This window comes from Bidens hawaiensis, unplaced genomic scaffold, assembly GCF_021521415.1.
Source record: "Bidens hawaiensis isolate Kalapana, Puna unplaced genomic scaffold, B.hawaiensis_p1.1 tig00001412_1, whole genome shotgun sequence".
Taxonomy (NCBI): Eukaryota; Viridiplantae; Streptophyta; class Magnoliopsida; order Asterales; family Asteraceae; genus Bidens; species Bidens hawaiensis.
This window is the reverse complement of record NW_027491079.1, coordinates 3,935,143-3,947,777: the sequence shown is the minus strand read 5'-3', so window position 1 is coordinate 3,947,777 and position 12,635 is coordinate 3,935,143. Positions and strand designations below refer to the sequence as shown.

The 12,635-nt window shown below is 33.8% G+C and overlaps 1 protein-coding gene across 1 annotated transcript; it reads right to left on the bottom strand.

Annotated features, from left to right (window-relative positions):
• Positions 1 to 8,266: 8,266 nt before the first annotated feature.
• LOC143574737 (serine/threonine-protein kinase PCRK1-like) lies at positions 8,267 to 12,253 on the bottom strand. The gene is made up of 4 exons (XM_077059282.1): positions 11,909 to 12,253; positions 10,886 to 11,149; positions 10,686 to 10,808; positions 8,267 to 8,836 (listed from the first exon to the last, which is right to left on the bottom strand). The coding sequence occupies exons 1-4, from the start codon at positions 12,251 to 12,253 to the stop codon at positions 8,468 to 8,470; spliced, it is 1,101 nt and encodes a 366-aa protein (XP_076915397.1). The 3' UTR covers positions 8,267 to 8,467.
• Between the last annotated feature and the right edge of the window lie 382 nt (positions 12,254 to 12,635).

The following is a 12,635-nucleotide window of genomic DNA, read 5'->3' as shown; positions in this document are numbered from 1 at the left end:
AAAAGTCCCTTACAAATAGGGCCGTCTAACTCGCTTGCCGCTCAGTTAGAAATTGCTCGGATAATGCTCATTCGTTTTTTCACTCGATCGTAGACGAGCCACTTCGGTCGGTTTGGTTTGTAAACGAGCCAAGCAATGAGCAAAGGTCTGCTTGGTTCGGTTCGGCTTGAATATTTTTAATTTATTTTATATATTACTATATATGAAGAAATATATAAATATATAGACAACACACATAAATATAAGTATACAGTTCTTTAAACCCTTTGAAAATTTTCAAATTCCATAAATTCTATACTTTTATTTGTTCACTTTAAGTTTTCAAAATACCAGAATTTTGTTCACATGTTTATTGCATCTTAGTTCAAATTTATTTCTCATAAAAAATTTCAACTTATTACACGTTTGTCTGAAAAATATTATTTGTTTACAAAATACATTATTTACAACCTTTAAACTTGTTTCTTATTGAATTTTTTGAAGTGAAAAAGAAATAAATAATGCTAGAAAATCACTCTATGTTCGATCAAAAAATGCTCGATTCGATTTTGGCTTGTTTCGGTTTTCGCTCGGTTCGAATTTTAGTCGTTCGGTTCGATTTGGTTGTAAACGAGCCAAGCAGCAAGCAAGCCTTCGCTCCGTTCGACTCGGCGACGAGTTGGAATTCGCGCCAACTGTTTTTTAATTCCAAGTCAGAAATTGACATGCGTTTGTAATTCGTCTTCCCCCGCAAGATTTGAAACAAACCCCTTGATAAAGGAAACTTTTAGGATAATTCAAAAACCGTTGTATGCGGTTGTCTTTGGAATGTTCTCACCAACGTCGACGGGTTTCACAGTCCCGTCAGCAACCTTGTTTTTTCCAAACTTGCCGATGAATACGCATTTGTATCCAAATTTGCCGATGAAAACGATTTTGCATCATTGGGTATGTTTGGCAAGAATCTTTTAGGAGCTTTTAGGGGCTTCAAGCTTTTAAGAAAAAGTTCATACTCAATGAAAAACCTTGTTTGGTTGAAGGAGATTAAAGCTTTTAGGTCATGAGAAAAAGCTTCAAGCCTGAAGCTTTTAGTATTTTAATTACTTAAACAACCTTTCAAAATAAGTATTATTTCTTTTAGTTATGCCTATTTTGGTCATTTTATACATTTTATTAAAGCTCCAGCTACTCTGCCAAACATCTAAATATATCTAAAAAGCTACAGCTACCAGCTTCAAACCACCAGCCATTAGCTTCCATTTACAGCTACCAGCTAGTTTTGCCAAACATACCCATTAACTAATTAATTTCAATTGTTCTAACCTCATTGACTTAACTTATCTATTTCAATTAGTAAGAAAGTATCACTCATTGTTGTTGATGTTCATTAGACATGGATTTTGATAGCATTGGAGTTTGTTATGGTGGCAAATGGCAAAAAAAATGATGTCAAGGAAACCAGATCCCATATCCATAACTTCAATTCTACCGCATCTCTTGAATTTCATTGTTGAAGATGAAGAAGATTTGTGAGATTTTAAAGAACTGATTCAAAAATATTCATGTTAAAATTTTATAACATTTCTAAACTAAAACTAGACGTAAAGCATTCGTCACGAATACCAAGTTGTTGCATGCGACAAGTTTTTAAGGAACTTTTCTGGAATTGTAAAAAATGAAAGGATATTTGGGAATCTCTCTTCTCAAAAGGTACATTTTGAGAATTTTCCCTTTTAAATAACTAAAACTTCGGTAAAAATGATAGAGTAAAATTGTAAGTATTTTTTAAAAAGGGGCAATTACATATTTCCCTTTTAAAACTTTTTAAATGCATATATACCCGACCTAAATATTTAATTGCATATTTTCTCCTCCTTAATTACAAATTGACAAATTTACCCTTTTGATTTATTTTAATTAAAAATAGTCTATGTAATGATTGTTTTATCTTTACTTTGTTGTGCTTTCAACCAAAAAAACCCATAAAAACCTACCCCTCTCTAAAAAAACCTACACCCCCCCCCCTAAAAAAACCTAGCCCCCAACCGCCAATACCCCCATAAAATCCTATACTCCCCAAAAATCAAACCCTAAAAGGTAAACCCGAAGGCTAAACAATGATTTCTTTCTTTTTTTTTTCCTTGAACGAGGGATGCTATGTAACATTTCGGTTTTTATCGTATTTGTTTATTATTATCTGAACGTTATTCGGATCCTAAACTTTAATAATACTTTGCAATTATAAGTTATTAATTTCCTTATATTCACTTTAAGCCCTCAATGTTTTAATGATTGTTTATTCACTAACTATAACAAAAATAGTTCATAAATTGATCAAAACCAAACTACAGGGACCATTATTGCAGAAAACTGAAACCTGACCCACCTGGACGACGGAGCGCCGCGCGGTGGTGGTCCAGAAGCTGGCCACACAGCGCTATGGTGCTGCTGCACAGTCAGTTCGCGCAGAATCTAAGTTCGTTTTTCATTTATTAGCTCGTTTTGGCATAAAATCGGTTATTTCGAGCATGAATCGAGAGAAGCAAGGATCAAGATATCTTAATATAACTGAAATATATATATTTAAATTCGTTTCTTATCATTCAAGATCAGATCTTTGCGATTATATTAAGTGATTTATTCATAAAACTCATAATTACTTGCTTAAACGGGCCAAAAAGGCCATAATTAGTTCGGTTTATGTTTTTCTATATAAACAACCTTAAATCTCTGCCATAAATCTTTACACAAACCCTAAGCATCATCCTCCAGCCGTCACCCTCTCTGCCTCTCTCAATTCTTTTCGGTTTTCGGTGTTTTGGTTGAAGAACTGTTCATTAAACGATTGACTTTGCAAGACTAAGGACCTTTGACTCGTTATATCCCATCATTCGTGCACTTTTCGGGTAAGTTGTAAACTGAGTATTCATTCCTAAACGTTCACTAGTTGATAACCTTTAATCAATTTCTAAGACTGAAGGGTATTGACTGGTCAATTGCTTTAAAAACCCGATAAAGGGTAAAACAGTCAACAACTTTGACTTCTCGTTTTCTCATGCTTCTGGACGGATTCAACATTCGGTCCAGAAGACTTTTCTTCTCGTAATTAAATTTTAAGGGTTCTGACCAAAACCCGACTCGAAGTTCGGATTCTGGTCAGACTCGACTCATTTAAACATTAAAATCGACATAAATCGAGTTATACTCATCCGTTTGATTGATTCCGGCGGCGTTAGGTTCGTTTTTACTTATACTTTCGTATCGTTAAGTTTCAGGCTTTGTTGATTATCTTCGTTCGGCGCGTTAATCGGAAGACTCTTTGTTTTATTTTTAATATCGTATTAACTCGCTTGTTATTAAGGTGAGTTTTGTCATTCCCCCGTTTTCACATATTTTCAGACGTTTTGGGGGCGTATACGTACATAAAGTATTTCGTATTACATATATCTTAATCATTATCAAACGTTGTATTGTGTGTGAATTGCTAGACATATTTGCTATTTGACTACTTGTTTAATTTACGCATTCGGAGAGGTCCACCGTATTCTCATTATAATATGATCATACGATCGTCTAGTTTTAACCGGCGCCCGATTCGCTTGGAAATGGTTCACTTCACACTTACTTGCTCATTGGTTTGGTTATTTTTACCACTTTATTTACGTTTTGCTATCTTTTCATATTATATATTATTGCAAAACTTAATGACTTGCTCACTCAACATATTTGTTGACAAAACCTATTGTATTTTCTACGTATATACAGGTTATCGCATGAACTAAGGGATTGAAGTGTTGGATTGCTAGTCGAGACTCTAGGAAATCATAAAGACAATATAATTAGATTTTAATTTGGATTATTTCTATAATCGTCATGGATTATTGTTATGTTTGTTTTGCTATATTTGGATATTTTTGTTTTATTTGAAATAAAGTGAATTATTAGATATTGTCATAATAATTGCATGATAGTAACCTCGAGTTATGAGCAATCATGCTCACGCCCCGGCATTTCTGCCTTAGGTTGGGGTGTGACATGCTAGATAAGCATTATGTGTTTTTTTTTACTTTTTAAATTTTTTGTTTTTTACTTTTAATTTTGCGTTTTTTTGTCAATACAACGTTTTCATTAAATGATGGAGAAATATGCAATTGAATTTTTTAGGTGGATAAATATGCAATTTATGGTTTAGAGTGGGGAATATGCAATTGATCCTTTTAAATAATTATAAAAGTTCATGGTGGATGATTGTTTCTAAGAGTATTCTCAATCTATCCATCAAATTATGTGATTGAAGTTTTTTGTAATATAGGGAGTGATTTAGGACGTTGTGAGTAAATGAGAGAGAAAAATGTTGTGATTTTTCTGTATATTTGAAAAGTTTCTGTAGCACATTAAATTACTTTTTGAAAGTGTTTGTGACTTGTGAGTAGAGGAGAAATAAAATGTAATGATAACGACATAATGTATTATTATTTAATTAAACATGAGAGGAAACAACGACGATTTTAATTATAATTTTGAATTTAGAGATAGAAGAATAGATAAAAATGCTTAAAAAAACAAATTTGTTATCTTAAACTATTAACTAGGACTGTATTCTTGAGTTTTTTTTATTTAAGGGTTTGGAAAAGAAAAGATAAGAAAATTTTCCTTTTTTCATTCTTGAGTTTTTTCATTAAAAGAAAAGAAAGAGAATGGAAAGAAAAGTTAGGGCTTTTTTCCTTCAAAACTTTCCAGCCAAATATGGCCGGATTTGGAAGGAAAGTTTATAGTTATGTATAATATTACTAACTTTCCTAGCTTATTTAGGTAATTATTCATTGTATCTTTTATTTTAGGTAAATTGTTAGCTATATATTTTATTTTAGGAAATTATATAGTATATCTTTCTATTTAGGTAGTTAGTTACTATTACATCTTTTATTTTTATATAAAAATTCACTAGATCTTTTATTTTTGGTAATTATTGTACACACCAAATCTGAGGTTATGCCTCACTTTCAAAATATTTTTCAAATCTTTAAAAATCTTTTAAAACATTTAGTAGATTGCATTTTTAATTTGGGAAATTCCTTAAGAATTCATATATTTGTTTTTACTCCCTCTCCTTAGGGCATGGGGGTATGTCATGTTTGGTTAGTAGTCGTAGGAGACTAGAGAACTGTGAGTTGGGCCTTGGCAAAACGGTTCCGAGAACCCAAGGTAAGACGTTATTCCTTACCTGGAGGATAACCCGGCCACAGTACTCGAGTCCCTAGGCCATAGCCGAACAATATGTCATACAACCGGACCTTAAGTGAATCAAACGTGACCGATCAACCGGTTGCATTCCTTTAATAAAAACCGAATTCACGGTAATTAACACTTTCTTTTTTATTCTTTTATTTTAACTCGATAATGTCTTTTAAATATATAATTTCTTTTCCTTTCTTCCATATCCAATCTTATCATTTCTTTTCTTTGTATTTTAAACCCGAGAATGCAGTGTAGATGAATTAAGTGTTGTTGTATATTAGCGTAAATAGTTTTATTACTTAAAATTTATGATACCTTTGTGTTATACATTGCAAACTATAATACGTGTTCTAAAATCACATATTTCCTTTGCTAGATGCATATTTCAATTCAATTATGGCTAAAAGTATGTCTTACAAGAGAACTTTGTTAGTGTATCATGTTAGTTGACACATATCAACACACGTATTAATTATTAGTCTTTATGAAGCCTAAAACGAATTCTAAATAAATCTTTCTTTTTTTCATTAAAAAAATATACTTCTTGCTTAGGATTCTAATACGTATAAATATGATCACACAATTTTTTTTGTGTGATATATAAAATACACACAAAATGCATAATTCCACCTAAAGTTTTCAAAAGATTGAAAGTTAAGTAAGCTGTGATCTAAAGGAAGAATCGAATGCGAATTAAACAAAGCTAATTCTTAAAATTTAGGGGCCCTTAATTTATTTCTATAGTAAAGTCGTCCCTACACGATACTTAAATTTTCTCTTTAACATAAAATTTACAAAATGAGTATCACTAATCCATAACTAATATAAACATAACACAAATTAATGCGTCACTATTGTCTACTATGAGACTTGAACCTTCGTTATTTTAAAGAGACTTCAGTTCAACAAACATCTTGATATTATTGGACTACAGGCTCTTTAATAATCTAAACATAATTAATCCAAACACATATATGCATGTGATAAAATATCAGATATGTTTAATATCACGAGATTCATCATAAATTTCTTTTTGAATGATTAAAATATGAATCCTTGACTAACTGTTTGATTAATTTCTCAAAACAAAAACATAATAATTACTTATAATGTTTAAATTCTGTCACAAGCCTGAAAAGTTTAAAAGAATTTTGAGTAAAGACGAAATCCAATATAAAGAAAAGTGAGGGGTCCAGTCAACCAAAGGCAACTTATGGATAGCCCAAAATTTAGCTCTCTTTTTTTTTTCTTTCTATTACAATATTTATTTATTTAATTTATTTCTACTTGTAACTTAAAAGTTAAAACTACTTGTAAATTCCACACTTATGACATAACGGTGTTACAATGGAGACTCAAGTTCGATTATCATTTGTGTTATTTTAAGTGGATATTGCAATAAAAGATTTGAGCTAGGCCTTGCGAGGTTGTCAGTTTAAATTTTGAGCCCATGCGTGTTTTCGTGCCACCGTACGGAGTTATGCTCCTGTGGCGGCCCAACGGCTGTCAAGTGGCAGCCGGCGGTATGGTTTCCTGGGGGTGGGGGGGCGCCCAAGCCAAACCATGAAGCCAGCGTGAGTCCGCTTAAAACAACATAGTCTGGCCAGAATGAGATAACGGGGCTCTATAAATTAAAAAGTGCGATAGCCTAAAAAAAAGGAAGTCCCCGTAAAAAAAGTATATGAAAAAAAAGACTACATAGAAAACAGTTTGAATTTATTTATTTGTGTAGTGTTATTAATTGTAATATTTTTTTTTATTAATTAACATACAAAAATATTATAAATGAATTAATATTAATAAGGTGAGATAATAATCAAGGGTAGTTGGGTCCGGGCACAATCCTGTCTCCTTCTCGGTGCTTTCCAGGAATGAATGAGGAAAGGACTCAACTTGTTTTTGAGTTTGACACTTTTCATTATTATTATTTTAATAATTATAAACACATGCATCACAAATTCTCAATTAAATGAAAATAAAATCTTGAATAGTAAATGCATTATTTCTGTATTAAAAAAAAAAAGAAAAATTGAACGACAACTTTCATTAAAAATTTCATTAAAAATAGTAGACTAGCAAGATGCTAGAGCCACAAACCACAAAATTAAACATATTAAAAATTGAAATCACACGGATTATTCCAACGAAGAGATTTAAACAAAGACATATATTTAATCCAAAGAAAACCAAAGAGTTAATATCCTTCCTAATTTTAGTCTATGGTGTAACGTTGCTTTCAAAAATGGCTTCATTCCTTGTCTTCCAAGTGCACCAACAAGCCTCTTCTATCATCCAATGGAGAGCTGTTTTATGAATTTCGAGAAGATCCCTGACTGAAAAGGCGAAATAGAGGGCATGTGAGACCAAAAGCTAAGCTAATGAAGCTCCAAACTCGATTATCTCTAAAAAGAAAAAGTAACTTTGCCATTTGTTCATTAATCATAAATTTGTAAATACTAAAGAAAATTATGAGTTTGCCATTTACCAATGTAATCACAAGAAATACACTTTTTTTTTTCCTATTTTGTATCAGACTTGACCTTAATTGTAGTAATAGTATACATAGGTAAATATTTGGTAAATACCGATACCAATCTCGAAACCTCAAACAGTTAGTACCGATAGTACTCATTTTGGTATCGATTCAATACGACACCGGTACTATTTGCTCATCTTTGAAGTTACTTCAATCATAAATGCCTTCTACTATACAATCATAAATGTCTTCTACTGAACATCCAAAATCATGCTAATCTCACATTATTTATATATTGTGATGCAGGAGCATCTGGTTCATTAAGTCGGCCCGGCCAAATGTTTTAATTTATAAATAGGGTTGCTAGGTCTTTTGATTAGTCAGTTGATTGATTTTTGATTGATTTTAATGAAGAATTTGTAAGCTTTTAAGCTTTGTTAACCGAATCATTCGGTTCGAATCGGTTGAATGAAATCATTGTGTTCTTGAGCCATTTGATTGCTAGTCGAAACTGCATCATGTTCAAAACTGGAAAACAAAACCATAGCCACATGATATATGAAAAGAAGCCTTTACACTCAAATGTCAAGACAATACAAATCCTATAGATACACAACAATTTCTATACATACAGACAACAAGCCCGGTTTTGATAAGTCAAAAAATAATCGACAGACCTTAGCACAACCGTGCACCAAGAAAGTATGAGAGTCCAATAAAAAATTACAATATTTAACAGCAAACAAATCTTTTAATTTCATTCGAATAAAAGATCTACGAAGGATGCTGATTTTGCAATTCGATAGCCTCGTTCACCACTTTCAGTACCTCACTCATTGTCGGTCTTAACTTGTGATTTGTGACCAAGCATTTATCGGCAATAGAAAGTATCTTTTTCACTGAACTATCAGAATATTCGTTTCCAAGCCTCGGGTCAACTACTGGCTTTGACTTTCCTGCACCCACGTAGCAGCATGCCCACCTCATGCATGCAGGATTCATTTCAGTGTTTTTTTGGACCACAGGGCGCTGACCCGTGACCAGTTGCTTAAGAAAGATGCCATAACTCCACACGTCGATCTTGGATGTTATTCGCCCAGTTGAAACATATTCAGGAGCTGCATATCCATTTGTTCCCACTACCTGAATAATATACGCTTTACCGTATTAGAAGAAAAAAAATAAAAATAAATATCCTTTATACCTTTTTAGGAGATAGAAAATATAGACCCAATTACAAATTTTGTCCTTTAAAAAAAGTCAATTTACGGTTCGTGTCCTTTGTTAAGTTTCTTTGCAGGCGGTGTACTTTAAACATTTTCTTCCTACACGTTATGTCCTTTACGCTAACTGGGTTAGAAAAACTCAGTTAAATACCCTCACGTGAAACGCATGTGAGGGCATATTGGTCTTTTCGTCTACCCTGCAACTTCATCATCTTCTTCTTCTTCTTCTTCTTCTTCTTCATTTTGCATATCTCAATCAAAACCCTAAAATCATCTTTAATATGTCAAAATCAAATGTAATTTAAATATTTCAAGATATAACCCACTGTCTCCAACCTCCCGTCACCGTCTTCCCCACTCAACTGCCGCCACCGTCTCCCAGCTCCAACGACGCCACCGTATCTCACCTCCACTGCAGCTAAAAACCCATTAAAACTCTATATATCTCTCTAAAAAACCCTTTACAACCACTGCATCTACCGTCTACGACATCCACCGACGGCCACAGCGAACACAAATCGTCAAACTCTTGCCCTAGTTCCTAAATTAGCCCTAATTAGGGGTAAGCTTGATTCATGGATCGATCGATATTAAAACCATTGAAGCCAAAAATCGAACCCTAGGCATAATTCTAACCTCAACGTGGTGGTGGAGGCTGCGCGTGGGTCGCCATGGTAATGGTGGCCGGAAAATCAATTGTGACGTCGATGGTGAGGACCGGACGGTTAAACTCTGACCTCAATAAATTTCATATATGCGAAAAGCATCGTGCAAGGTTTCCGATGACAGCTGGACGGTGGTGGAGGAGTAGCGGTATTCCGGTGGATGGTAATGGCAGCCGGACTATGGTTGTCTTCAATTAGATCTGGCGGACTGTAGCAGCCGGAGCTTATCGAGTTTGATTTTCGGTCGAATAGCATCGAGAAGAAGCCGGAATTTGATATTTGAAGAACAGAGTGGAATGCCGAGATGGTGATAATGAATTAATGATAATAATCTGGTTATTGTAAGTATGCGTTGATTAATTCAAAGGGATTTTGGATTTTTGTTCTAAGATTAAGATTAATTATGTTATTTGTGCAATTTGTTTAATTGCTATTATTATTAATATGATTATATGAATTTGTTTTGAAAAGACCAATATGCCCTCACATGCGCCTCACGTGAGGGTATTTAACTGAGTTTTTCTAACCCAGTTAGCGTAAAGGACATAACGTGTAGGAAAAAAATGTTTAAAGTACACCGCCTGCAAAGAAACTTAACAAAGGACACGAACCGTAAATTGACTTTTTTTAAAGGACAAAATTTGTAATTGGGTCGAAAATATACTATATTACCTAGAATAAAATTATGAGGAAATTTGTTATACAATAATAATAACCAAGACTGTTCCTTTAAAGCCACTCAACTTTCATTACGCGTTCCAACGATATATAATTCTTTAAAAAAATTAAATGAGGCGAATGAATATACATATTAAATGGTAAGAAACATTCATATATGTTCATTCGCCTCGTTTATTTGAAAAAAAAAACATTAACAATTTTAAAAGAATTATACAAGACGGAAACATCTAACGAAAGTTGAGTAACTTTAAAGAAACAAAAAAACTAAGCGGTTTTAGTGCAACGCTTAAAAAACCTGGTTACTATTTATTGAAAGTTTCCATTTTCATTTCCCGAACATAATGAGACTACAAGGATTGCATAAACACTTGTACTTATTACTTTAAATGTGATACAAAAAAAAAGAATTAAAAATAATACCAATGTTGAGACATGAGACTGCCCATCTGGAGGACCTTCCCTCACATATCCAAAATCGGAAAGCTTCGCGTTCCAATCTTTATCCAGAAGAACATTTGAGGGTTTAAAATCCCTAAAGATAATCTGCAACATTAAAGATTAAGATAATATTAAACAAAGAAAACACTTGAAGAAACACGATAACTGTTGTTTCTGAACACCTCGTTGTTTGGTCCCCTTCCCTCGTGTAGATATGTCAAACCAACAGCAGCATCGCGGGCTATCTTTAGTCTTGTAGGCCAAGGAAGAGACGTGTTTGTGCTCGATAAGTGATAATCTAAGCTTCTGTTGGGCATATATTCATACACTAAAAGCCAGTCACTTTCGTTTTCGTGTTCTTCATGACAGTAACCGATTAGCTTCACGAGGTTTTGGTGTTCAATCTTCCCGAGAACATCTACTTCTGTCTGCCATTGCCTTTGTACCTGTCGCACAAAACATTACATTATAACTTTCTAATGCTTCTTTTTAGGAAAGAGTAGGCTTGTATGTTTGTTTGTTAAACAAACGGGATTTTCTTGTTTGTGTTCGTTCGTTAATAAAATGAATGTGTTCGTGTTCGTTTATGTTTGTTCGTTAACAGTATAAACGAATTGTTTACGAACAAACATAACTGAGTTAAAAATGTCAACAACAATGTGTTGGGCCTAAAAAGTTATTAACGCTAGACTAAGTTGTAATGGGACTGAAAATCTAAATGAAAATATTAACGAAGTAAACAAACAAACACAAACAACTTTAAATGAAGGAATGTTTACAAACATTCACGAACATAAATGAACAAACGAGACACGTGTTCATGCTCATTAAATGAATACATCTTTTTGTTAATGTTCGTACAATAAGAAAAGATAAACAAACTTCTCGCCAAACCATTCACTGGACGCGCAATTCGTTTACAAGCCTAGGAAATAGTAGGGTTCATGTAAAAAGGGAATTTAAGGTTAAAAGTGTACCACAAGTTTCCTAACGCACCATTTCTACACTGTAAAAATGGTGTGACTGAACACGTGCCAACAGTGTAAAACTGATGGCACGATACGACATGCCATCAGTATTACATAATTGGAAAACTCGAAGATATGTAACCTTACAGGTCCATTCTTTTTTAAAATATACATGAAACTGAAACCTTACAATTTAGTGACATTTGACTTTTTACCAAAAGTTTAATAAAGACTTACCTTTTGACCTTTTTTACCGCGTTTCACAGCTACACGTACATCATCAAACGGGTGCTCTGACCTCTTAATTATCCCCAAATGTACACTCCCAAATCCACCCTCCCCAATCTTAGTAGACTGGTCAAAGCTGTTAGTGGCTTTATTAAGCTCCGCAAGTTTGAATTCCCTAAGAGGACTGGATCTTGATCCTCCATTTAAATTTGGAACACCAGAATTTATATAATCCACATTTTGAGACGTGGTTGCAGACCCCTGTGGTTGCGAAAACTGTGAACGGGCCGTGACAAACTTATCATCAGATTCTTGTTCATCACCAGTATTGAAACATGTAAAAAGGTAAACCATTATTCAATGCTTCAATCGCATCAGAAGAAAGTGAATCACTTCAAGATTCAAGAATCAAAATCTGCATTTAAGAAAAACTATTTACATTTGGATCATCAGGATGCGAATGGAGTTTCTGCAACAACTAAAATCTGCACACACACGAACCAAACACAAACACGAGGATGTAATGTGGTTCGGTTTAGACCGACCTACATCCACTGGTGCAACTAGGTATTCTTAAGTGACAAACGATTACAAGCACATACTCATCTATTATACAGAGATTACAAAATTAGGTTAAACGCATTTGAATTTTAAAATAAACGGGCTGGGAATGGGCTAGGACCGGCTGCCCGTATCCCCGCGCCCCTACTTCTTTACGGGTCTCAATTGAAACCGA

Coding starts and splice junctions, on each gene's coding strand:
- LOC143574737 (XM_077059282.1), bottom strand. CDS start 12,253: ATGGTTTACCTTTTTACATGTTTCAATACTGGTGATGAACAAGAATCT. Junction 11,150..11,908: donor GCGGTAAAAAAGGTCAAAAG/GTAAGTCTTTAT, acceptor TTTGTGCGACAG/GTACAAAGGCAATGGCAGAC. Junction 10,809..10,885: donor GAAGGGGACCAAACAACGAG/GTGTTCAGAAAC, acceptor TTAATGTTGCAG/ATTATCTTTAGGGATTTTAA.